Source organism: Ovis aries, chromosome 9 (genome assembly GCF_016772045.2).
Source record: "Ovis aries strain OAR_USU_Benz2616 breed Rambouillet chromosome 9, ARS-UI_Ramb_v3.0, whole genome shotgun sequence".
NCBI classification, from domain to species: Eukaryota; Metazoa; Chordata; class Mammalia; order Artiodactyla; family Bovidae; genus Ovis; species Ovis aries.
Window position 1 is genome coordinate 19,448,984 of NC_056062.1, and position 27,613 is coordinate 19,476,596.

General features: G+C 44.8%; 1 protein-coding gene across 4 annotated transcripts in view; it reads right to left on the reverse strand.

Moving 5' to 3' along the window:
* Positions 1-1,122: 1,122 nt before the first annotated feature.
* Positions 1,123-27,613, reverse strand: part of KHDRBS3 (KH RNA binding domain containing, signal transduction associated 3) — a 161,576-nt gene continuing 135,085 nt past the window's right edge. For 2 of the 4 annotated variants that reach the window (XM_015097718.4, XM_042254053.2), the window contains exons 8-9: positions 11,634-11,692; positions 9,212-9,831 (exon numbers count right to left, since the gene is read on the reverse strand). In XM_015097718.4, coding sequence (XP_014953204.2) covers positions 9,740-9,831; positions 11,634-11,692 — 151 coding nt within the window. In that variant the 3' untranslated portion in view covers positions 9,212-9,739. Of the gene's footprint in view, positions 1,375-8,038; positions 8,283-9,211; positions 9,832-11,633; positions 11,693-27,613 lie in introns of those variants that run through there. The other 2 variants (XR_006060786.2, XR_006060785.2) reach the window with 2 other exon arrangements.

The following is a 27,613-nucleotide window of genomic DNA, read 5'->3' on the forward strand; positions in this document are numbered from 1 at the left end:
GCTGCTGATGGTCTGGCTCCTCCCACTGGGATGTGAGAGGTATGAGGCCCCAGGTCTGACCTGTGCTCTCATACACAGGGCCATGCCCAGCAAGCAGGGGATTCTCAGCCAATGTGTGTGCTGGGAATTCAGTGCCCAGGCAGCGGAGAGGCGGCCACAGTTAAGGCAGCAAGAGGGGGATCGGGAAAAGGGGACAGGAGGTGAGTCGCAAAGTTCCAGTGCCTGGGATTCCACTTGCAGCTTCGTGACTGTGTCACTGACTCGGTAGAAGAGGCTGCAGGCCAAAAGGGAGTCAAAGTGTGGGAACACACGACAATCCAGCTCAGGTCCTAATGTTCCTCCTTGTTTAGAATTAATTCCGCACAGACGGGTGCTCGGAGACTCTGCTCTGATGGGCACCCGGTGCCCTGGGATGCGGGTATTATTCTTTGCCCTTCTGAGATGAAGAAATGCATACATGACAGACACAGAAATGTGAACTTCAGGAGCAGAAGAGCACAAGGAAAAATGAACCCATCAGGAGCTGTTCTGTGCTCCCAACACACGATGCTCCCAACACCATACCCCTGTAAACAGTGAATGCCTTGAGGAAATGTGTCTTTGAGGTAAGACAGTGACAATTTCACAATGCACAGGATCGTTTTCAAAATTCCAAGACTAGGAAGTCTGTTGTGTGAGCTTCTAACAGAAGGAATGAAACACATCCTCCCGGGGTTGAGGGGTGGGGGTGGGGGGTTACTGAATTAAAATCACAAAGCACCAGTGAATGATGAAAAGAGAAGGAACTGACTACTACTGTCAGTGGGGATGGTGACCTTTCTGTCTCGTGACAGATTATGGAGGCATGAAAGCTGGGTTTCCATCCTGGCAGCACCACCCTGCTTCCTGTGGAAGCCTTTTGTAAGTAACCTTTCATGTGGCAGAATGCTTTGGGCATAACATATTCGTATTTATTGGTCCATAACTGAGATGGAGAAATCATTTTCAAATCTGGAATTTGTGCTGAGTCTTGACTTCCTGCAGTGAGGTGCAGCCACATATGGTTTTCAAGTGTGCAGAGTTCAGAGCTGGGCTGAAATAACAAGCCTTTGTTTTTCTAGGTTTATATTAAAGTAGAAGCAATTGAAATGGGCAGCCTTTATTAAGTAATGCACAAATCATTTGTTTTCTGTTAGGGGACAAAGATTGATTTTCTTTCCCTTTTTTTTAACAGACTTTTCAAATCAGAAAGCATACCATTTTATAAAACATTTCATGAAACACAAAACTGCAAGAAAAAAGATGATTTTCAAGTTCCCAAGTGAATTCATTTACTGACTAGGCACGTTGGTGAGTTGACTATTCTTAAGCAGTCCATAATTGGAAGGAAAGTTCCTGAAAGAGAGGAAAATGAAATATATTTGTATACATCAAGAAACAAATATTTATACTCTGGTGGCAATGCAGGATTTAGGCAGAGGAAACAGGCGGGCTGAAATTTAATAGAAATGAGAATACTTATGGAAAACAAGACAAAATAGAATTATAGAAATTAAGGACATAAAATCTTCGTGTTCAGTAGGCAGATGAATGATTTAAACAGTATGATGGTCATCAAAACGCCATCCATTACGACATTTACGGGTCTGCTTTCAGAATGGCTATGTTTTTTTCCACATGGAACTTTCAATATTAAAATGTGCGGTGACTTTCTGTGGATACACGCTTGTTACCTGAAACTTGGCTTTCAGATATATTAACACCAAATAATACATTTTGATGTGTTAACTACAACAAAATTTTTGTTTCAAAACCCAAGCAGCAATCCAAAGGGAAGAGAGCCGAATCCTATCACAGTGGAGAGGCCGCCATTGCCTCGCTTACTCCCCACAGCTCCGGTCACAGACGTCCGCCCCGGGGTTCTCTGGGTTCCCTGTGACCTGGCCCGCCCACCCTCCTGTCCCCAGCCATGGGTGCCACACATCATACTCCAGCACCTGCGTGCTTGCCCCAGACCCGTGAGGCCCCTCCCTGCCTCCAAGACCTGCAGCAGCCTGTCACCTCTGACACGTCCTCCCCCTTCGTCTGCTTCAAGATTTCAGCTTATCTTTCAACCCTCTTTGGGTTTCTCTTCCCCTCTGTGGAGCCTTTCCCTCCTCGTCCTTCCTCGATCAGCGCATGTGACCTAGGTCCCTGCACCCCCTTGGCCTTCGCCTCGCCTGCCAGGACCGCACACAGCACCGGTGTCCTGTGGGACGAACCAGGCTGTTTACTTTAAAAAGGGAAACAGCTAATATGCGTGTGTACTCAGTCATGTCCAACTCTTTGCGACCCCCTGGACTGTAGCCCACCAGGCTCCTCTGTCCATGGGATTTCCCAGGCTAGAATACTGGAGTGGGTTGCCATTTCCTATTCCAGGGGATCTTCTCGACCCAGGGATCGAACCCACGTCTCCTGCATTGGCAGACGAATTCACCACTGTGCCACCAGGGAAGCCCGAGTGTTAATTAGGGTACTGTTTAATCAATGCACATTTCCTCAATGGCGGATGACTGCTCTCCTTATACAGGACAGACTTGCTCCTGACCCTCGAGGACTCCCAGGGGTTGCAGATCGAATCAGGGGTTTGCCCCTCGGGTGCTGTCAGCCAGTACTCTCAGGTTAAAGAGGAAAAAGGGTTTTTGGGGGGCAGAAGGGAGAGAAGCTCTTGAGGAACCGGCAGGCTCTGGACAGCCAGAGAAGAGGGTAGGAAGTGGGGAGCTGGGCAAAGGCAGGGTGGACGGAGGGGCCAGCTGGAGGCTGGTTTCCGGAGAGGACGTGGGCCCCTCGAGAGCAGAGGTGGCCCTTTCCCCTAGGGCATCCAGGGCTGAACGCAGGGCCTGGGGTGGGCTGGCCTCAGACTCCATCAGCTCATGAAAGGAGGTCCCAGGAGTGAGAGGAGACCTACAGGAGCCCAGGGGAGTGCGATCCGTTACCATCTTTAGCATGGATCCTCAGCAATCGCTGCAAGACACAGCCGAGTGCCCAGAGCTGGGCTCGCTCATTCCCACAGGATCCGGCCCCACCACATGCATGTGGGAACAACTGTGAACCCACTTTGCCGAGAGGAGTTTGCTGTGTGTAGGTGCTAACAGCTGTATACTATAATGGACAGAATAACACTGGGAGTTCAAATTTCCTTCAGAAAAGCATATTAAGATACACGATTACCTCTACGGGGAGCAATACAGTAATAACTATAGGAAAATGTAATGACTCAATAAATCTATTTTAGAAACTGATTCTACAGATGTGTGCGAACGTGCACAAGAACAGAGATGGACGGCTACACTGCCTAGCACTGTCTCTAATGAGTGCACAACACGGGGAGCAAAATGACTTGTCTGTCAACAGCTGTTTAAATTATGATGCATTCATATAAATATTATTCAGCCAATAAAAAGAAAAGCATACCTTTATAATTTAAAATGATAGAAAATGAACTCAAAGATATACTCTAAAGTAAAGCAAGGGAGGCAGACAACAGTGTACTGTTCTGTATGTAAAAAACAGTAATAATCTGTGCAGAAGCAAAGCGTATGTTTTCCTCGGAAAACACAAAAAAAACCAAGACCAAGAGCTGCTTCTGGGTGTTTCAGGGCAGGGGTGGGAATTAAGACCAACTTTTCACTGTACACTTTCCCCAAAGTTTTAGATTTTGTATCAAGCACATGTATCACCTACTAAATAAAGGGCACAGTTTTGTTTTCCAACTTCACCTTTCCTAGGGAAAAAGCCAGTGGTTACAGAAGTAAATGATCTCATTTCCACTGACAAACTAACAGTGAGGGATGCTCAGGGTCAGTATTTTAAAATTACGGAGCCATTTGCTCACTGGCTCAGTCAGTCATCGGCTCCTCCATGAGCACTGTCGTGCCAGAGAGCACGCTGGGGTCTGGATGCAGAGTCAAATGAGACGCGGTTCCATGTGCACAGAACCTGAAGTGGTGCTGTCGGTGAGAAAGACAAACACATGCCCAGTGAGCAGAGATCAGCCCTGCCTTCACGAGGCATCTGCTCACTTATTCCAGCCCCTTGATCGAGAGCCTGTTAGGCGCTAGAACTGTGTTAGGGAGTGGACGTGGGCAGGTGAGGAAGGGCAAGGACCTTGCCATGGAGGTCAGGTGAGCTTTTACATACATGTATATGTGAATGACTACATTTAGCAACCTGGTAAATTCTCTTTCAATGGAAGAATGACTCTAACTTGACCTGATGAGGCAGATAAAGTTCTCAGGCACAGTCCTGCACTCAGAGACACGATGCCACCTGGCTCATTTCACTCACCAGGTGAATGACAGCTGCACGGAGACACGGTGCCTGCGCTGAGGGTGTTCACACCCAGGAAGGGGCAGGGGCTTGAGAGGAAGGGACCCCATGCTGCAGGTTAAGAGCCCTTAGGGCCCTCCGGGGGGATTCTGCACCCAGGGCACATGTGGAGACACTGGGTCAAGGGAGACTTCTGGAGTGAGGAGGTGTGTCAGTCTCACCCCAAAGCTGCACAGACAGGTGTGGGCTGGCTGTAGCAAGAGCTGGGGAGGAGGGTGAGGACGAGCGATCTGGGGCAGAGAACGGCACCCTCGCACAGCACCCTGAAGGTACGTGCCCCCGAGGCGGCAGCCGAGGGAGAGCAGAGAGGGAGGCAGGGCAGCACCGCGCTGGGAGCCCTGGAAGGACTCGCGCTGAGACGAGGACAGTGACAGCAGGCGGTGCCGGTCACAGCAAGACAGCTATGTGTGTGGAATAACGATCCCCTCCAGAATCAGTCCAATTAGGTAGGAGGAAGGGAGGATGCAAGTCAGATTTTAAAATGTCCTACAATCTTTCTCAAAGATGGAAACAGACTCAAGCATAAGATTTTGTTATTTTAAATATAGTAATGGATTTATTCTCCTTTCTATTCCTACAATGTCAATACCGATCAAGACAACTAGTACATCACTATAAACAGTAGATGGGCTTCTCAGGTGGTGCTAGTGGTAAAGAACCCACCTGCCAATTCAGATTAGACGTAAGAGATGCAGGTTCGATCCTTGGGTCTGAAAGATCCCCTGGAGGAGGGCATGGCAACCCACTCCAGTACTCTTGCCTAGAGAATCCCATGGACAGAGAAGCATGGAGGGCTACAGTCCCTGGGGTTGCACAGAGTAGGACACCACTGAACTGACCTAGCATAAATAGATATGATTTGCATATAGAATAACAAACTACTATTTATACTTATCACATATAACCTAGAGAATGGCTTAACTTATTAGATTTTTGACTACATTGTAATTTTTTCTCCGAATCATCAGAGTCACTGTCTAATTTTAAATTAGACTGCCTGAATTGTAATTCAATTTCTGTGAGTGATTTTTTTCTTCCTGTTTTGGGTCTCTGCTAACTACACCCAACGATTCCTAATACTGCCTGTCAGGAGTCACACGGATCACGCTGACAATATCACTCTTTCATATTCACTGACTTGCTAGATGCTTAAATTGCCAAACACTGTGCTAAGAGATGGAACAAGAGGATGAAAACACTAGGCCCTTGTTTCGTAAGGTTCTCACCATCTGGCTATCAGATAATAACCAGTGCAAAGAGGTCTGTACAAAGTTCTTCTCGGAACAGAGACTGAAAAAGGTGCCATCTCTGCCGGGGCGTGCAGTAGGGCAGGTTCTAGGGTGAAGAGACTGCATTTCGACATGCGCTGTCATGTCCACGCTTCTTAGGAGGACCTGCAAGATCCTTCATTATGTGTCCCTTGTGTACACAGACCACATCATCTACTGGTTTCTCTAATAATGCAATGTAACTGAAGTTTCCTAGATAACTATGCTTTCCTAGATGACTGAAACCCCTGCTGGCACTCTCCGCCTCCACCACCCCGCCTGGCGTCCATGTCTCTCTGCCATGCGCTATACCTGTCTCAGTCCTGCTAGCATCTTCCTTGCCCGGCTCCCCAGCAGACAGCTGTGTCCATCATCACCGCGTCTCCACTGCCTGCAGCACAGCAGACGCTCAGCCAGTGCGTCTGCATGAACACCGACCCTGATTCAACTTGGGATATCTTGAACAAAGGAAGATTCAGAACCTAAATACAGCCAAAGAATCTCTCCAGGAAGGAATCTGGGGCAGGGGGTGGGTTATCAGTCACAGGGTCTGCCAACACTCAATGTTGTGGGGCTACTTTAGGAATACAAAATAAGATAGAAGCCAGCCCCTGTCCTCAAGGAGCCTTCAGTATAGGGGGAGTGAGCGCCAGCCCAGACAGCAGACAGTGTAACAGCACAGCTGGGAGCAGAGACCCTGGTTATAGTGGATGCTGTGCAACTGACTGCAGCCTCCGGGCTAGGAGCTTACACAGGGAACTATCGCCTGAAGCTTAAGTATCTTCCTCGGTAAAATGGAGATGGCAGTCACCTTCTTACTGTTTGAGGATTCAATGAAAGTGATTCAGTACAGGTTACAAGTTGGTTGGCAACTTCTAACCAATCTAAGTCACATGGTATCAATACTAAAATGAGGAAGTGTAAAAGCATGCTATTTCAGAGAGCACGGACTGTAGTTGAACTGGTGAAGACATCATGGAAGGATGGGGAGGCACAGCTTCCAGGCGCAAAGGCCCAGAGACGGGTGCTGGTGGGTCAGGCCACCACCTCCATCCGTGCTGAACTATACTATCCTTGAGTGTAAGGTCCATGTCCTATAGACCGCAGGGCCCCTGGTGCCTCAGGTGTGTGTACAGGAGAACTCAGTAAATGAACCCTGAGCCGGGAGGCCCCGGGGATGACTTGGGAAGGATGCGGTGTGCACGGAGGGGACAGGGCAGGACCAGGCTGCTGTCTACAAGTCTTGGCTGTTGAGACAGGGAGGAATGAGGCTCAGTAGAGGATTGGCTGAGTCAGGGAAGCCCTCGAAAGCCAAGCAGAACCGTCCAAGAGCATCCTGGTGGCTCCTGACCTTTCTGCCTCACAACCCCCTTTTACAGTCCAATGGAGCTATGGTTAAGAAAATGAAAATAAACATAAAATTGAACAACTTCTGAGAACGAGCTCTGAAGACTATCTACTGATTTACCTTCCAGGAATCTGTCCATAATTCCTGATTAAAGAAGCCTACACTTACTATTCAAGTTGCCAGTTCCTAAAAACAACAACAACAAAAACTTACTAAAGAAAATAGTGAAAAAATTTCAATACGATATCATACACTGAAAAAATGTGTTATTCACATCCCCTTTCTGTACAAGAAAAGAGGCCCCAAACAAAAGCCAACCCCAAACAATTATTTTGATTTATGAGAGTGAAGAGAACTATTTTCTTCCTAAGAGTAATTGGCTAATTTTGGTGATTAAGGAGAAAAAAAGTGCTCATATTTCCCATGTATATGAAACATGTATTCGACTTCAATAATGAAACTCTACGTTATGGTATCACAGGCCAGCCTTCAAAACGCTCTGAACACCGCCTTGCTTAATGCTCAGAACAACTGCCAGAGACGAGGAGTGTCCCCATCGTACTGGCAGCTGAAGCCAGACCACGTCACCCGGCGACGGGCAGGAGATTCTCTGGGATGCCAGGGCCCGTGCAGCATCCCTGACGGTTTAGGAAAAAACAAGAGTAACTGGAAAGTGAGACCAGATTAATGGTCTCAGAGTAATGATATCTTTCTTTCATGATCCCTGTTGTTTGAATTTTATGAAACAATTTTATAAAATACTTTGCAATATTTATCTTTTGAAAAGCGGAATTTTGTTTTGCAAAACTCAAAGTAGAAAATGACACACATGCAAAAATTGTACTTTCACAAGCCTACGGTAATTACTGTCCAAAATTTCCAGCACATCTATGTTGTATTATGAATATATACAGAGAGAATATATACAGCCTTTAAAAAAAGTCGGTGGCGGGGATCATCACAGTGTCAATAGGTTTGGGAAACTGCTTTTTTTCCACTTGAAACTTTGAAAAATTTTTTTATGCTACTGACCAGCCTGTTACATTTTTACTGAGGAGGTAATGGAGTTACTTACACACTGTGGGGGCCCAGCCTCCTAGCTCCACGGCCTGTGCAGACCTGACCGGGTCTGACTGGTTTACATTCCGGACGTTAATTTGCCACTGCCGCTATGTCACTAGTTGGTAGTGGGAAGCACGTGGAAGAGCATGAGGCCGTCTTCATCCTTCAAGCACATCAAAGAACTGGAACAAGGACACTCACCTGTGTCCGCCAGACCCACGCCGCCTTCCTTTCACTTTCCAAGGTGGCTGACATTCCTAACAAAAGAAAAGACCTTTTTACTCAAATAGAAGGAAGTCCCTCAGGAAATAAAAATTAAACATTTCACACAATCTACAGTTTTAAAAAAACTTAGGCCAAATGATTAAAGAAAAACTTTATTAAATATTTGTCAGTTTTAAGAAGTGCCCTCAATTACTAACCAAATAATGTATTACAAACAACTAGTTATGAGGTTTTACATTTGTTTAACAGGGTATAATTGGCCCCAATTAAACTGACTAAACTAAGGCTTTTTAGATTACTAAAACAAATTAAACTTTTTAAAATGAGAATTTAGGTGATCTTAAAACCTTTCTAAAATGGATAATGAAACTTGCTAAGTTGTAACCTCCCTGGTTTTATTAGTTATATTAAGATAAATTAAGTGAGATTAAAATCTTATTTGATTTATTTACCTTTGAAAATGAAGACCGTTTAAGGGTTACACATCCTCAGCCTTGTCGAGTGCGACCTCAATTAGTCAAGTCAGAAAGTCTTTAAAAGCTTTGTGCTTATTGCTTCCAGCATGGAGCGAGGTGTTCATTAAGGTACCAAAATTCTCATAAAAAATCCAAAGTTGCACTAGTGAAAAAACGCTCAACAAGATGAAAACTGATCACATCTTTTTCAGAAAATCAGTAGTTATTTTAAAACCAGTTTTTAAACAAGATTAGGTTTTGCGTAGTTTTAACGTGCCATTCAAGCAGCTGGACACCATTTGGACTCTTTAAACAGCATTTAAGTCTACGGTGAATATATAATGGTACATTTAGTTTTATACCATGTTTTAAATAAACTGTACAATGTTTAGTGTGACCCTTTTTTTGACAAGCATTGTTAAATGAATCTTTTCCCTGTTTACGACTATTTATGAAGGCCTTTTTAAATAAGAGAGACATGAAATTGTTAGCTCACACACACAAAATTTCTTTCAAAAGTTTATTTAGTATCAAGCAAGAGGAGACTTTGCTTAACACTACAGAACATTTCAAGACTTGAGTTACAAAAGAATACCACATTATTTGCACTTGTAATTGGCTTCCCTTTTTACGCATGTTGGCAAGAGAAAAAAAAAATAGCATATGGCCGAAAGATAAAATAACTAAATTTCTATGGAAACCTTTAAAATGAAAGGTGAGGCTTATGTTAAAAGGATGGATTAACATATTTAGTAAACCTATCTTTTTTGTTTAACACTAGTTAATCAAAGTTATTTTTTTTTCCTTTTGATGACCTATTTTTCATATACAGACTGGAAATAACAAAATTTTACATGTCTTTTTTTTTTTTTCCTGCCCAGGTTGATCTTTCAACAAAGTAGTTTTAAATTCCATCCATTCAGATTTTAAGCATTTTGATTTATTTAAAAAGGGATTGTTCATAGAAAAAAATTACTTTGAACAGTATACAGGACTGGTGGAGACTGGCTATGTCACAACAGCAGACAGCACAATCAGTATCTGCCGTATGGCTGGTCCCTGTAGACGCCCTTCGCGGTCCTCGCCGAGGGGGCCTTGTGTCTCGAGTTAGTCCACTCCTCTTGCCCTAAAGCCAGTCAGATGAATCACAGTTAGATCAACACCAGAGAGCTCATGGCTTCATTTTTCAGAATCTAACTTAGCCCGGAACCCATGGTAGATGTCATACTGAAGATATAAATCCCCGAGGTACTAAAAAATCTGAGAGAATTCACTTTTAAAGAATTACAAACACAATCGAAGATGTTCATCTCACTAGCAAAGCCTACCAGCCTGGGAAGGCCTGATCCTTGTATCTTAAATGACAGCCAAGTTTGCAAGAACTTCCTTTTGGTCACTCATTTAATAAAAGCTCACATACTCCAGCAGCAAATCGAGCTGCCTCTTGCTAAACATGAAGACATCTATGCATGGTAAAAGGGTCACTTGGGATTTCTTCTTCAAAGACACAGAAAACACAGATAAAAATCTGTGAAGGCAAAAGGAGAAAATAACTGGACTGCAAAATGGCAGTGGGCAGTTTGGGAAATGTGGCTTTGTTCTTCATGGGTCCCTCATATAAAGAAGGAAGGAAAGCTGTACTGGGTAGAGATTTATGTTTCCAAAATACTTCCTGGACAGGAAATAATCTGATGACATAATGTCAAATTGCACTCATCCTCATACTAAATCCACATGGAACGATGGATTTCCAACAGAGGACCCTGGTTCACCCCAGCTCAGGGCTGTCGGTGAGTCACTTGAAGGTCTTTGACAACAAACAGTTAACATCCATGCTGCAGCACACAGTGATTTAAAAGCCATGTGTCCACGGAGACCAATTTTAAAAAGCTGTGAAGAAAACCGCTTAAAATGACCTCTTCTTTGATACAAACATGCAATCAACGTCATTCCCTCAAGCTAACTTGCATCAATTTAAGTAGACAGCATTCAACAAACCAAGGTATGTCTCTTAAGTGTTTGTTACGAATAATGACAAAAAAAATCCAAGGGGCGGTCATCAAGGCTTGGGGCAGGTGATATAACAAAATGCACTTCAAAAGGAACACTGGAAAATGGTTTTTCAGTTATGTTCAGAGAAATGTCATAACATCCATTAACGAGAATCCTGATTCACTTGCACTGGGCATGAGGCATTCATCAGAGCTTTGCAACTGATTGAAGCTTCGTGTTCTCTGATCTCTGCGCCCAGCAGCAAAGGAGGTTCTCAGTATCATTAAGTTGCTGCAGCCAATTCTTTTAATTAAACCTGTCGTCCTTCTGCATATTGAGACTCTGGACGTGGATTCCCCAGCACCTCGGGCAGCTCCCACTGGACTCAGTGGGGTTTCACTGTCTCCCTGTAAGCCTGAGACAGCCATCCATCTCCTCCCTGGCCCAGCGCTTCTGTAACCTTTAACAAATGACTCCCACTGTAATGTTTTTAGAGGAACTGAGATTGGGAATAAATTAAAATATAAAGATAGGGGTGGTGGAATCACCACTACAGCAATTGAGAGCTGTAGTCTCAACTGCTTCATTTTTCTTTACTGTCAAGAAGCAAAGACACTTCAGAGAGACTCATTCTATCAAGTGTCTGCAGTTTGGCAAACTATTCAAGTAAGTGAGAAAATCAGCACATTGCAATCAACCCAAACAGAAAATCTAAGTTCAGAATCTGAATGCCTGCAATTTTCTGCAAGTCTTTAGTCCCCTTTAAATATTAAGTTTAAGCGTTAGAGAGCTTCTGAAAATAGCTGGATAAGCACAGATGAACTGAGAGGCAGCTGTGGTCTAAAATTCTGTCTGTATGAATCTCCCCAGAGTTAAGTGCTTTAAGGTGTTTCTATGACCTTTCTATTTATGGTTCCACTCCAGCCATTTACTCACCATAGGAATCATAAGTTTCTTCACTGAGTCCATGTCCATAATCATAGTAATCAGCACCACTGCATGAAACAAAACACACAAGCAGAGAAAGACAAAAACACAGTTAGGACAAACTGACTTGGCTGTGAGTTTAAATCATACTTGATGAAGTAACTAAAACTTAAAGATAACTACTGAAAGCCGGGCTGAAAGCTGAACAGTGTTCCCACAGAGAAGAGCAATCTTATTAGGATTGTCATCGGCCCCTCCTGCGGTCCCTGACTTGAATTCACAACAAACGTATCTGACACTGAACCACCACTCAGCCTGTCCACATGGAGAGCGCTGAGAGCGCCTGAGGAGTACGCAGTCTCTTCTGGGAGGAATCATGGTCTGAGAGGGCACGCGTATGCAGTGGACCCAGACTGGGATTGTGCAAGGGACTGGGGTGGGGTTTGGGGGGATGTGTGTGCAGGAGGAAGGGCAGCCATGGCTTCTTTCCTACTGACACCGAGTTCACAAAAGGCACAGCCTTACAGACCAGACACCTCGATGCTGTGCGAGCCCCAGGCACTGGGCTTTACAATAAAGCAACACGGTTATGGGGTGACATGTTTAACCTCCCCAGCACCACCCCATTACCATCAGGCATGGCCGCTCAGCAGGGGCTAGGTGTGGTGGGTGGGAAAGGCCCCTGGGTCCAGTCACCCGCCCTGGCCAAGCCTGTGGGGACGGAGGCACATGCACAGCTGTCCTGTACTCTAACGTGTGACGTTCCTGAGACCCTGGGAGGGAGTGATCTGTCACCACGGGCCTTTTGTAGATGATGCAAAACAGGCCACTCACACGTACGACACGTGTGAACCAGGCGTAACCTTTACAGGAACGACTCTGGGGACATCCGGATGACGGGACTGCGGCCCACACAATCAGTTTCTCACGCTACTCTGGGTGCCTGAGGAACAGCTTCCACCCACTCTCCCTGGCGTCCCCTTTCCCAGTCCTCTTAATTTTGTAAGGAAACAATCACCCTGAATTTGTTATCTTGGATTGTCCTGGAATAAACATTCTCATTATCCCAACTTGATGCAATCAAGCAAAGAAGTTCTAATCAGAATGGAAAATGACCCAGTTGAGCTGCTTAGCACCCAAGGAAGCAGAGTGAATAATAACCCCCACGCTGGGGGCGTGCCCTGTGCTAGCCCCGAGACCCCCAAGCAGTCATTGCCTCCGCTGGAGGTGGCAGAGCTGTCATGCCCATTTTACAGGTAAGGATGCTGTACAGCAGAACAGCTGGGGCACCAGCCTAACATCGCACAGACAGCAGACGGGGACACATCCAGTTAAATCCACACCTGGTTCTCCTCCTACGTTTCGTTTCACAAGCCCAGGTGAACTTCACCGGAGACTAACCATCAGCTCCGCAGACGACAGCACAGGACAGCGAGCCCTGTGAGAGGGGATGGGAATGGGAGCTATGGGCTTGTCTCATGCCTGTAGGGACAGGTCTTCACCTCTGCCCTCCTCTGCCAGAATGGTTCCTCTTGTCCTTTGCTCCCAAGCACCTCTCACCCAGTCATTAGCCCAAATGCCACTTGTAGAAGCTGCAACTCAAAAAGGTTACGCTGCCTGTCCAAGGCCACACTACTTGCAAATAGAACAGATGCAAGACTAAGTGCGCCTTTCCTCCACAATCCGAGCCCTCTGTCCCCAGGCACATGTCCCAAGGGACCGCATGCTGTCTCAGGGGTCTGCAGGAAACCCACTGTCAGTGGGTCATGGTGAGCTGTAACCGCCTCAGTTCTCTCTGCTCTCCAATGCCTCCTCTCCCTTTCTGGAGTCCTAGTTTTCCATTCTGGTATATGTACATTTATGGCAAGAAGAGAATAGGGACTAGCTGAGTGAGGAAGAGAGGGACATTCATATTCAAGAAGGAAAAAATCTAGCAAAAACAAGCAACAACAAAAAAATATGGTCTCCCTACCTCTTAAAGTTCAACAGTTTTAAATATGAGAATTGCTATTAAAGAAGAATACTTTCCTCATCTTGTAGATAGACATTCAGAAGGGATACTTTTGATAAAATGTCACTGTCAAATACGGGTCAAGACATCTGAGTCTAAACCCGGGCCTCCCAGCACGGACAGTCTTGGGGCAGTTGTCCACCTACCTGCTGAGTCCGAGTGCCCCTCCGCCTGCCAAATCCCACCACACTAGATGCCCCCAGACCCTGGGAAACCCTAACAGTCTCAGTGCCTCACGTATAGCATCTGGACACAGCAGTCAACATAATTTCTCATTTTGTTGAAAATAAATTGGCTACTGTTTCTTAGAAACTCAGCACTAAATTAAAGAAGACTGAGTGAACCTCAGTCTTCTTTCCAAATGTCAGAAATTACAATATAATGGCTCCTTAGACAAAGTTGCAACGTTCTTTAATATCTCATCTTTGCCACACAGAAAACAATGAGAGTGACCTCTTCATAAAACTGAATAGAATTCCCTTTACTGAGACAGGTCCACTGTTTAACTTGGAACCATCAGTGACAGGTACTGAGACCAAAAAACAGGACAAAAACAACTGCCTTCTGACTAAACAAAGTCCCCTTGATTAAATGAACTGAGCATTAATGAGCATCGGGGTGGACTGGAAATCCACCTGGAAGTGCTCTCACACAGACCAGCATTAAAAAAAAAAAAAAAAAAAACACAGGGTGAAGAATGTTTCCCAATGAATGGGAGGATAAAAGGAAACATAATTTGGTCGGGCGATGGTTTGGTGATAAGACAATCTTAGTTTTGACAACTGGAAACTTTAAACTGACATATTTTATCATTTCACTCAGTTTCTTATTATTTATTTCAAGACTGTCATCAAGCCAAGAAGCTGGGAGCAGCTGAGCCCCATTCTCATACCTGTCAGTTCCATCTGAATTGCTTTTGCGGCATTTCATTTTGTGCTCCTCCAATGTCTATTAACCCAAGACGTGTCCTATTTCCCAAGGATAAACTAAAAACCCAACATAAGGCAAAGGGGGAAGATTCTAAAAATCTCTTCATTTATGAATACAACTTACAGTATTAATAATAAGCAAGAAAACACGGTAGGTTGACTATGCCTTTTCTCCATCAGAAGGGGTCAATAGAAGCCCCTCCCTCAAGCAGTCTAGAGCAAGCTCCTCTCCCAGCACCAAGGCCGTGTATCCCAGGCCTCCTCTGTCCTCCACGTCTTACCCTGCATCAGGGGTAGAAGGAAGTCCAAAGGCTCAGCGTAATTTCTGACTTTCCTGGAGGTTCTCGATCCATTAACCAGAGTCGAGAAACAGGCCCAGCACTGGGAGGAAACACAGGGGTCACAGAGCAAACGGTAGCACTGGGACCAAGCCCATGCGCCCCCAGGCCACGGACAGGCGTGCAAAAGGAGGACAAAAGTGAGCTCCCAGGTCGCCCTGTCTCCACGATAAGGACTGAGAAGGAACTCCTGACATCAATGTGTCTGGTGGCTACCTCGCCACAAATTTTGACCAAAAAGTCGCTGGGACTCATCTCATCAAGCCCTTGGCTGGTCATGTGCAGCTCAGGGAACTCTAGATCACTAGTTACTCTTTATCTCCAGCACTTGTAGAGCTCTGCCCATCCCCATCTGTCCCCATCTCCATCCCAATTCTATCTGTGCCCTCCAGAAGTCATGGCTCATCACGTATCCTCCACCTCCTCTTTAGACACTCCCTTACCTTCTTCCTCAATGAAACTCCATTCTCCTCTAATGACACCTCTCCGTCAGCAGCCCTCTGCTCTCCTTTATTCCCCATGGCCCATGTGCCCCTGGGATAACAGGAAGGTGAGTGTTCTCTTCACCAACTGCCCCCGCCATTGCCACCCGTAGCCCATTACACTCCACTCCTCTGCACACCCAGCTTTCAATCTCTCAGTGGCATCGCTGTCCTACGTCTTGGTGTTTTCTGTACACAGGCAGATAATCCTTCACACACGTTGGTCTGCTGACTCCCTGAACCACTCTTGTCTGCTGATCTTGCCTCTACTCCCCTTTGGCCATCCGTTCCCAGGTCACATCTTAGTTGCTATCATATCAGTAACCCCCTCTACCCCACCGTGCCTCAGTTTCATGTACCCCATCCCCTGACCATGGCTTCCCCTCTCCAGTTTCACTCCCGTCCTCTAGTAACATGCCGACCCTCCTCTGCAGCATGCTGCAATCGTCCCTCCACTGTTGCTACATTTCCATCCCTGGGCAAGGGAGCCAGTCAACTTTAACCTGCTGGGCTTGGTGGTCAGTTTGCAGGGCTGCTGTGAGACAGGGCAGGAGCTGCGACACAGCCGGTCACACAGAGTGGACACCCCCTGGCGGGATGCAGCCTGGGTCCCACGGAGGCACGCTCTGGTCCAACGAAACAGGAGGGCAGTACAGCGGGAGCAGAGGGACCCAGGAAGGCAGAGGGGCATCATGCAGACCACAGAGAGGCTTGGTTTCTTGTTTTTATCCTGAGTAAGATGGCTCCAGGGAGAAACGTCCCCATAATGAAGTTTGCTGTCACCTGAGATGGGGAAGATGGGGGCAGATGGAGCTCTGGGTGGGGAGCTGTCAGGAGTTTGGCCTAGGACAGGCTAGGTTGCATAGGCCTCTCAGACCTCCTAGAGCAGTTGGAAAGAGAAATCAAGAGGCTGCGGGAGTGGTCTGAGCAGGAGACATAAATCTGTAGTCCTCGTCGTGTGAAAGGTACTCAAAGCCCAGAGACGCCACGGGATCCCTCCAGGGACACATGCAAGCGGAGAGAGAGCTCGAACTGTGGAGTAAAGCTGCACTTGGCTCTGAGCCTACTTTTCCATTAGGGAGTAGTGTGATCTTCAACAGGAAGCGTCACCTTTCTGAGGGGCAGCTTCTACAAGTGTCTGAAACACAAGAGGTGCTCACCAGGAGCACTGGCAGGAAGGAATGAACGGTGCATGCCGCTCAGGGTGAGGGCCCCAGTGATGTGCTCTGACAGGGCGGCAGCAGGCCAACGACACAGTGAGCTCACACACAGAGCCCCTCTCACTGGCTGGACACCTCCTCTAAACCAAATAAAGAGCGGCGATCAGCCTTAACCGTGTGTAACGAAGTTTGCCAAGCCTCATTTCAGATGTAACAATTACTTTGTCAAACAAAAAGATTTTAAACGTTAATGTAGGTCTGTCAGAGAATCAGAGACACAAGGTTTGTCACTTAAAGCGATCCTCCACCTCTAGTGTGAAAAATTTCTCAATCTGACCTCACTGTAAATTGCAGGAACTTACTCGTACTTGACTGATCAAATGCAAGAAGTCAGCCTTGAGAAGTTACATGGTCCATCCTCTGGGCTTCAGGCTAAATTGTCTTAATCATCTCAGAGAATGATTCCCTCTCCACTTTCAAAGACTTCCAGAAATATAGTCTGACTTGGACTGTGAAGAAGGCTGAGCACCGAAGAATTGATGCTTTTGAACTGTGGTGTTGGAGAAGACTCTTGAGGGTCCCTTGGACTGCGGGGAGATCCAACCAGTCCATTCTGAAGGAGATCAACCCTGGGATTTCTTTGGAAGGAATGATGCTAAAGCTGAAGCTCCAGTACTTTGGCCACCTCATGTGAAGAGTTGACTCATTGGAAAAGACTCTGATGCTGGGAGGGATTGGGGGCAGGAGGAGAAGGGAACGACTGAGGATGAGATGGCTGGATGGCATCACGGACTCGATGGACGTGAGTCTGAGTAAACTCCGGGAGATGGTGATGGACAGGGAGGCCTGGCATGCTGTGATTTATGGGGTTGCAGAGTCGGACACGACTGAGCGACTGAACTGAACTGAACTGAACTTGTCACAGTAACACCCTCGAACAGGCCTGACAGAAACTTCCATGCTAACCTTCATCTCTCATGAGACTCTCAGAATCCTTTCTCTCTGGCTCTGCTTCCCACAGAGCTCGAAAGCACCTCCTCCTGTGACAGACCACTGAGGAAGGCAGATCACACAGGGCAGGAAGGAAGGAAGCACACGCCTCAGGGGTTACTGGTAAACCTAACTTTAAGGACCTACGTCAACTACCATGGCTTCCCAGGTGGCAGAGCGGTAAGGAACCCACCTGCCAACACAGGAGATGCAAAAGACATGCTTTTGATCCCTGGGTTGGGAAGATCCCTTGGAGGAGGAAATGACAACCCACTCCAGTGTTCTTGCCTGGAGAATTCCATGGACAGAGGAGCCTGGCAGAGCTACAGTCCATGGGGTCACAAAGTCAGACACTACTGAGTGACTGAGTGCATGCACGTATGCACACGTGCACACACACACACACGTCAACTACTAGGATCGGGTACAGGCTACTGCACAGAGACATGCAAACAAGATCTAGCACTATTGATAGATACTATCAAACAGCATCTATCATACATTCTCACACACCGATTAGGAGCCATGCATTCTGCACAAATTTTCTCTCATATTTAAAACAGGCTCGCAATCTGGCATTATCTCTATTTTATAAATTTAGGTTAAAAACAACATTTTCCCACCATGTAAGAGAGAGACTCTCACTTGTTATGCTCTCTCTTGAGAAAGGTGCTCTTGGTAGGAATTTCTGAAGCTCAGATGTCACCTGTTCCCAGTATCTGTTCCACAGATATTTCTGGAACACCTATCATGTGCTGGGCACCAGGATGCAACAGTGAACAGGTTCCGGACTTTGTGATAAAACACATCTGGTCTAGTGTGCAAGGTGGACAACTGTAAATAGGCCGGCGGAGGACTGTGATTCCTAGAAGCCCAGAGTTCTGATGGAACTCAGGGTGGGGCACCTGGACCAGGTTTGGGGTACCTGGGAGTGCCTCCTGGAAGGAGGAAGGTCTAAACTGACACCTACAAGAAGAGCCAGACAGAAAGGAGAACAACAACATACAGTTTGCCCTGGTGACAGGACAGTGGTGACTCAGACATAGAGCGCCTTCTCTAGAGCCGTGTGGCCACAATGGGGGCGGGGGGTCAGGATGCAAGTCTAGTTCCCCTGGCTCCCAGGGGCCTCTCTCCACCATCTAATCTGATGACCAGTCACCACACTCACAGCACAGTGGAAGTATGTTTGGGCACTTTTTCGAAAGACAAGGCAATTCAGGGAGCCAGAAGGAGATGATGACCTAAGACGCCCACAGTCGAAGGAAGCAGCTGGAGAACTTCTCGCCTGGGTGCTGGAATCCATCTCCTGCTTACATGGTGTGTACACCAAGAAAGAGTCACTCAACTGGACGCTTCAGACAGGTGTGAATTTACGCCCTTCGCTACAGGTACATAATATTTCAGAAAAATGAAAAAAAAAAAACCAAAAACCAAAAAAACCCAAAAAACTAACACTCATGTTAAAAGGGAAGAGCCAGAGGGCAGCTGCTGCCTATTTGGCGTGCACTCTCCCCGTCCTTCTTAGCAGAAGACGCCTTGTGAGACTGAGGGTGAGATGCTAGCGGTAGCGTGCCCAGCCATTACCCTCCATCTCTCAGCACTTCTACCGGGAGGGCACCGAAGAGACAGGAGTGAGCTTCCGGGAGTGAAGCTTCCGGGGACCTCCTAAGAGCAGGCGGACCCGCCCAGGGGGCAGGGCCTTCCTCCTCTTCTTTCTCCCTGCCTGAAGCCCAGCCTGGCAGCTGGACTATGACCGCCGCTGTGAGAGTAAGCTGAGCCTAAGGGCACAGGGCAAGCGGGGAGAATGGGGCAAACAAAGGAGCGGCCTGGCTGCTCAGACTCCACGGAGTGGTCCCAAGGGTCGGAAGCTGCTAACATCCATTCTTACGTGAGAGAATAAACCTGATTCGGTGGAATGTGGGGTTAATTCAGCGCTTATCCCCGTCCTACAACACGGTGCAAGCATTGTGAAATGAGGGACGCCCACGTGTCTGTCTTTCTCTGCTGCAAGAACATCCGCTCACGCTTGTTTCAACAGCACTGTCAGTGCTCTCCTCCGTCTGCAGCAGTCTACACTACTCCTATCAAGTTTCTTATAAGACTGCAGATGGCTCCACGTAATCTTTTAGAAATGATGGATTCTGATTATATTCCAAGAAAAACAAAAGAGTAAAAAGAAAAGAGTCTTGTTCATGAGCGTCTCTTCAGCTCACTGTGCCTCTCTCCTCCTCCCACACACTCGAGGCGCACACGCACTGAGGCCTCAGGACACTCAGGGAGTGAGCTTCACAGAGACACGCACTGATGCTGGCGCTACGTGTGTACGCCAGGCTAAACCTGCCTTACACACTCACAGTCACTTTTCAGCAGGCTTCCTGTCTTATCATCATCATTTTGGAAGACGGAACAGAATTACCAGTTAAGAACGGAGCTGTGCAGTCACACACATCAGAATCTAGGCTCCAGCGTTTGCTCTGTGTGTAAGCTTGTGTGCGTGTGCACTCAGTTGTGTCCGACTCTTTGCGACCCCCTGGACTGTAGCCCACCAGGCTTCTCTGTCCATGAGACTTCCCAGGCAAGAATATTGGATTGGGTTGTCATTTCTTCCTCAAGGGGATCTTTCTGACCCAGGGATCGAACCCACATCTCCTACCATTACAGGCGGATTCTTTACCACTGAGCCACCAAGGTGTAAGCTGGGGCAATGTTAACTCAATTTTATCCATAAAATAGTTTTAAAAATAAATCTTTCATAAGATTGCTGTGAGGTTCAAAGAAGATAGTGTGTTACATACATAAACTTAGCTCTTATTCAAGGACAGCTGTTATGAGTACTATTGAGGTAGAGGTTCCTTCTGAATGAGCAATATTTTTCCTAGAGTCTTATTGATGTTATACAAGCTATTTCTGCTTATTTGCTAGAGTGAGGAATGTACCTTAGTGACAACAAATCCACCAAAAATACCAATAACAACTAATAGTTTCCATCTATTTGAACAGTTCTCTGCAATTTCCTAACTTTAAGGAAGATAAGTGCTATTGGGTTCTTCATTACTTTCTGTAAAGCAATATTTTATTAATAGTTGTCAATACAGAGGTCTTGACCATTTTGGTTAAAATTATCCTTAAGACACCTTATACATCACTGGTAGGAATTAATGTACAAGTACTTTGAAAAACACTTTGGCAGTTTCTTAAAAAGTTAAAGATATAATTAATATTTGACCCAGCAACTGTACTCGGAAATGTCTAAAGGAAGCTAAAACACAAGTCCGCACAAAGATCTGCACATGAATGTTCAAAGCAGCCTTATTCATAATGCCAAGAAGTAAAAACAGACCCAGTGTCTATCACCTAGTTAATGCATAGACAAAATATAGTAGAATCATAAACGGAAAACCATTCAGTAGTAAAAAGGAAAGAAATACTGATAAAAGCTATAATGTGGATGAACCTCAAAAACATAATGCTGACTTTAGAATACCTGATGTAAAAGTTCATATATTTTGATTATATTTATGTCCTTTTACTTTAGTTGTTCTCAATCTTTTCTCTTTGTTTTTTAGCAACTTGTCTACATTACACCTTGGTGTGTTTATATTCATATTTATCCTGCTGAGTGTTCCTCTGCACTTTGTAGATCTGTGTGATGGTATTTTTTTGTTAATTTTAGAAATGTTTGTCATTATTTCTTCAAGTACTTCTACCTCACCCTTTCTCGTGTCTCATTCTGCAAATCTGATACCATGAGACTGTTTTACATCACCCTGCAGATTTCATACCCAATGTTCCTTCTACTCTTCATCTTTCTCTTTTCATGTTTGAATACTTTTTTATAATTCGTTTTCAAGTTCTCTTACTATTTCCTCTATGGTGTACAATCTGTTAATAAGCCCACTGAAATAATTATTCATCCCTGACATTGTAATTTTTCAATTCTAGCATTTCCATTTGGCTCTTTTTAAGAGTTTTCATTGGCTACATTCCTATCCTATCTGTTCATACATACTATCCACCTTTCACACAATATCCTTCAGCATATTGAACATATCAATTTTAAGACACTGTCTGACAACTGCAATGTCTGGGCTCTCTGTTTCTCTTGACTGTTTTGTCTCTTGACTCTGGGTTGTATTTTCTTATTGTATAATTTTTATTCATAATTGAATCCTGGATGTTTAGGGAAAAAAACAGAGTGAGATAAGTAAGATTTACATTTATAGAGGACATTTCTCTACTTTTGTTGGTTGCTGTATTGATTTTCTACCAAAGTTGTTACAGGTCATGATATAAGGGTGCACAGACCACAGTCCTCTCCTATAACTTCATAATTTTAAGTTTGCAAGCTCCTTTAATCATACTGGGATTAATTTTAAATAGGAAAAAGTTCTTACAACACATTCTTGAAAAGCAGAACATTTTGTTCCAAACTTCAAAGATATCTTATTCCAAAGGGAAATCTCAAGTTTTCTGTTAGGAGAACTTGAAATTTAAATATGAATGAAACAAAACTGTAACTTTAAGGATTTCAGAATACATAAGACACACTCCCTCTTATTTGAGGATTTTTGCACAGATCACTGTGTTCCCACAGATACATCCTTAGGCAAACTTTTACCTCCTTCAAGTCTTAAATCATCTCCTCAAAGAAGCTAAACATGAAGGCCACTAGCTAAACATGACCACCACTAGAACTTAAACTCTATTGGGCACATTCCTTATCCCTTTTTGTTCACTGGTATTTATCAAGCACCTGGGACAGTTGCTGGCACAGAGTAGGTACTCATTAGTTGTTTGCTGAATGAATGAATGACACACCAATAATTTATTTCTTTAGGAAATAAATATTTACTTAGCAAGTATCTGCAAGGCACTCTGAAAAGCACTGAACATATCTTATTCGCATAGTGCTTACTAGACAAGAAAAAGCTTTCAACCTTGGCTGCTCATAAAAATTAGCTATGTATTAAAAGTTTCAGATAGCTGTGCTATCTCAAAACTCAGATTAAAAATGAGAAACAAGAGATTGGCTTGGGAATCTCCTTTTTTTATTTTTTAAAGGCTGTATAAAGGACTCTTCCATTTAGCCCAAGTTGAGGGAGGGCTACCTGCAGTTCCATATTAGACATTCAGAGGTATCAGACTTCTTACCATGTTTTCAATAAAAGTACTTGTAGAACAGATGTGGAATTCTTGAATGTTACCAACTGAAATGAAAAACCCATACAGGTCCCTTTCCTGGTTGGTACTATACTAGGTACTGCGGATTAAAGGACAAATAGAAAAGGGTTTCTGCCACCAAGGGCCTCTCTGTATAAAAAGGAGAGAGTTCTCAAGTCCAGCAGGGATGAGTGGTGACCAGAGGCAAGCATGCCATATTCCAGAAACACACAAGGTTGGCTGAATACTCTGTGAGCACAGAAGGGGATGTCAGAGGCAGAGAGTGTATCAAGAAAGCCTGCTGGATGAAGTAACACCTGAGTCAAGGAACCTCTGCTCTGCTGCAACCCATCTGGCAAGGACTAAAATGTAAAGAAAAGGAAATTAGCCTGTTTGTACCATTGTGGAAAAGTCTAAAAACACTACAAGCAATTTTTATAGAAATATGCCAAATAACTACAATGTGTTTAAAAACTGTAAGTGAAGAAAATTACTGAAGGAGCCATGAAGAATTTGACAAAATTAAGTTTATTCACATAATGTATGCTTTGAGATCTATTTCATCTGTGACTAAGCAAATTATAAATGAATCATGACTGAACAATTCAATATAAGGTTAGATTGTGTGAGTGGGTGACTTGACATGAGGTTAGAGAAAAATCAGGGCCAGATCAAGAGAGGTCCTGTTAATGCAAGGGCTGCTAATAGATGGGAGAGTCCTGTATTAATCCTTCGATCTATACTATTTAAAAATTAATTGCTGGCACTAACCATACTTGGTAGGATTACAAACTGCCAAGGCTGAATACACCCCTCTTCAAATCCCCTTGTTCTTCAATTTGCCATACATGCTTTCCATCCCCCTTGGTAATCACATTTTCCTTGCTCATAAACTTCACATAATCCAATGGGCAATCACTGTCCTGGAGAACCACAAATAGATGCCCCTCACCCCCAAAAGTTGTGGAACATGTAGCATGCAAAATACCATTTTCTAAAATTCAAAAATCCTGAGTCTAAGACACTTAGCCCTGTGGCTTTTAGATTAAAAAAAAATTAAGGAATTTTAATAGTAGCTAATGAGACCTTTCACAAAGTGCCAGGTGCTTTCCATGTATCAACTCATTTGACATGACAACAACCTAAGAGGCGGTCACTGCAACCATCATGTCCATCATACAGATGAGCAAGGTGAAGCACAGGGGTGTGACCTGACCCCAGCTTCACTGTCAGGGAGCTGCAGAGCTGTGACAGACTCCTCCCCTTCACTCCCACTAACCAAATCTCGATTCTGCCTCAGCTGAGGTGCTGTTTTATCGACATTACTTTGGCCAAGTTGACATGCATACATTTTTTCCTATATCTAAAATGTATTTCTTTCCCTGAACTTTGCCAGAAACTGCTTATTCTTTTTAAATACTTAAATATATTTACACTGTGTTAAGTGTTACATGGTGTTAAGTGTTAGTCGTATCCAACTCTTGTGACCATAGGGACTGTAGCCCACCAGGCTCCTCTGTCCATGGAATCAGCCAGGCAAGAACACTGGAGTGGGCTGCCATTCCCTACCCAGGGGAATCTTCCTGACCCAGGGATGGAACCTGAGTCTTCTGCACTGCAGCATATTCTTTACCGTCTGAGCCACTGGGGAAACCCTCACACTGTTGAACACTCGCTGTACACTAAGTTTAGGCACTTATTGTGTAAACACTGGGTCAAAGGTTACAAACACATTGAAGGATCCAACGGACACTCATAATTCCAAAAGAACACATCCCTTCATGATGTCAAATAAAAGGGAAAACACAACCCGCACGGTGTGTGAATTACTTCCGCTTCTAAAGCTGTAAGCCCAGTGCAGAGGTTTGACTAAGTTCTGAAAAATTCACGCACTGACGTTCTCTACTGTAAATCATCCTTCATAAGGAACTTCAAGCTGTGACCTCAAGTCTATGCTTCCAAACATCTTAGGACTCTAGACAAGCTAAACTAAATGAGGCTGTCATAAGCTTTTGTTTCACAAATGGGGAATCAAAATGGCATGGATGATTTTGTTTCTTTGTTGAGATGTCATTGACTGCAGTTCTCAGGAAAAGGCTACACAAGCTTCTAGATTGGACAACTAAACTGATGAGGACAAGTTACCCAGAGACAGTGCAGTGGAGAGCTCAGTGCCAGCCCAGCACCTACTCTGCAACAACCGCAGGGAAGTTCTATCATCTCTGGGCCTCAATTTCCTCATCTATGAAATAGGGTAACAGTAATAACCTACTTATAAGGCTGAAAAGTGCTGAGAACAGTGTGTGGCTCCCAGTACATGTCATCTTTGCAAGCTTACTAAACTTCTGCTCTGTATACTGCTTTTGCTATCTCATTTAATCACAGTCTCACAAGTCAAATATTCTTGCCATCATTTTACAAATGAAAAATGAAGACTTGAAGAAACAGCTTGGCCATAAACCTACTGCTGAGGAAGTGACACAGTGGATTCAAATCAAGGTCTGAGTGGTTTCAGAGCCCTCCAGTCTGTTTATCAAAACCATGTGACTCATTTTAAGAGTCAGGAAATACAAAAAGGGCTATCATCTTCTTTCATTAAAAAGAGGGCAGAATTTGTTAGGAAAATTATTCAAAAGCTAATAAAACCCGTTTTAAGAACATATGAAACATGGGGAAAGAAAATATAGGAGATTCACCAAGTAGATCTTAATCTACAGACCTTGAAATCCGGTAGTGACGATGTAAAGCTGGTGGCATGACAACCAACAAACCCGCTGTTTAGAATCTACACTGTGGTGAGGAAACTTCTTCCCGGCACGTCCCCGCCCAGCAGCATCTGTCACTGCCCTGAGTGGCTGATCATAAGCGCCGCTGTCGTCTTCTCGATGCTATTAAGCAGATGGCAGTGCTAAACCCAAATGATGTAGCCCATCTTCCCGGTGGCCTCTGCTCTCACACACCACCGTCATCCCACAGCCCTCGGTGATAAATCTCACGTGCTCTCAAGAACATGAAAGGCCGCACTGACGGCGGCACTGATTTACTGCCATTAGCATGCCTGTGCCCGGCTGCTGCTTCCATCCTGCCCTGGAGCTCACGCGTGAAGACTCCACGCGGCCGCTTCACAGTTCTGGCATTTTCTACACATGAAGGGACTTTTCTTTTCCCTTAGCTGCTTTCAGGTTAAGCAAAAGAATGTGGGCTTGATCTTAAAGAGAACTGGATATGAGGCCTGACTGCTATTCATAGTTTTGTGACTTTGGTCAAGCTCAAGTTCTCAGAACATTAGTTTCCTTTGTAAAACTAACAATCTTACAGATGTTCTTGGGAATTAAATAAAATGATAGACATGAGAGCATTTAATGTACTCGCTAACACTTGATAAGTACTCCTTGGAAATGTGTTAATGAATCTTGAAAAAGAAAAGTGCTATGGGCAGTATCTGCCCAACATCAGCCCTTCATGGACCACTTTCAGGATGTCTGCCATCTACGTTCGCCACTCATCCTGTGAGTGACTTAATATTATTCTCTGTATTATAGGTTTTATTTTAACTTAAGTAAGTTTACTATAATTTTTAGCAATACTATTCATAAAATCATGTGGTTGATATGGCAATTCTACTTTCCCAATAACTAAAGTCTAACCATCAAAACTAAAAGCGTCTGCCCATATGCCACCTGAAACCACGCTGTGAAACAGTAGCGGTAAGTGCACTTCTTTGAGAAACACTATGATAGAAAGAAAATGGACTGAGATCAGCATGGTCACTAAGCAAATGACTCGGGCCACTTACTAAACCTCTCCTGTGTCTCAATTTTCTGAAGAAAAGGGGATGAGAAGAACGTTTAAAGTTAAAATGAAGATTAGAGGGGATACACACACACACATTCACCCTGCGGCACTAGCACTGCATCAGAGGCTGACACGCAATTAACAGCGCTACCAGCGCACGTCACAGCCTTGGCCCTCACGCTGCTCCTTTTCCCTCGTAGGTCGTGGCTTCATTTTTACATAACCTTCCCTCCTTTTTTTCTCACCGCAGGGTCCTTGACTGAGAATACATTTACCGCTTTACTGTATACACTGGGTTGGTGTGTCTGTTACTTGGTCAGTGTCTGCACATTACTGTGTGAGGAGTTTGTCGTCAATCGCTATACTGCTTAGTTTGTATGCTAAAGAGAGTCCTTCAGCACTCGTGCAGCAAGCAGTTAAAACCCTGGGCTAGGTGAAAGCGTATTTCACAAAAATTCTGCAAGGTGTGGTTAATCCAGGCCAAACCATTACTGTTTTTAAAAGTCCAAAACAGCCAACCCTGAAACAACACAGAGCTATCTTCCAATAGACAGTGATTTTACTGACGTTGAAATGCTACATCCTAAGCTGAACAATAGGTTATCATTTCCAAGGTGAAAATCGCAAATTATATTCACACCTCTCAAGTCAGCTCCTGAGATGACATTACTGCACATATAATGCTAAAGCTGCCAAGAGAAGCAACGGCAAACTAGAGAGCAGGGCAGACGGCAGCATTAGCTTCTGGCTCATTGCTCTCCTTGCAACTGGCATCTGAAAACACAGCTAAAGTACGTGGAGCTTCTTGACAGCCTCCATTACCCTGCCTATTTGGATAAAAGTGCTTAGGTGTTGTTTTGTCATAAAAACAAGTCAATAATTTTGTATTCTAAAATTTTTCCTTAGCTGGATAATGGTTTTCAAAGACAGACAAAAACCTAAGCTTAAGTACTCTTCAGGAGTGTATTCTTGGAAAAGTTGCTAAACATCACATCTTCAACTTCTACACATGGAAAAACAGCAGGTAGGGCCACTGTGAAAACGGGAGGTAATGCACATGAAGGACATAGACAGCTGAGTGCAAGACCTAATACATTCTCCCAAACTAGCAGCTCTTATTTCTA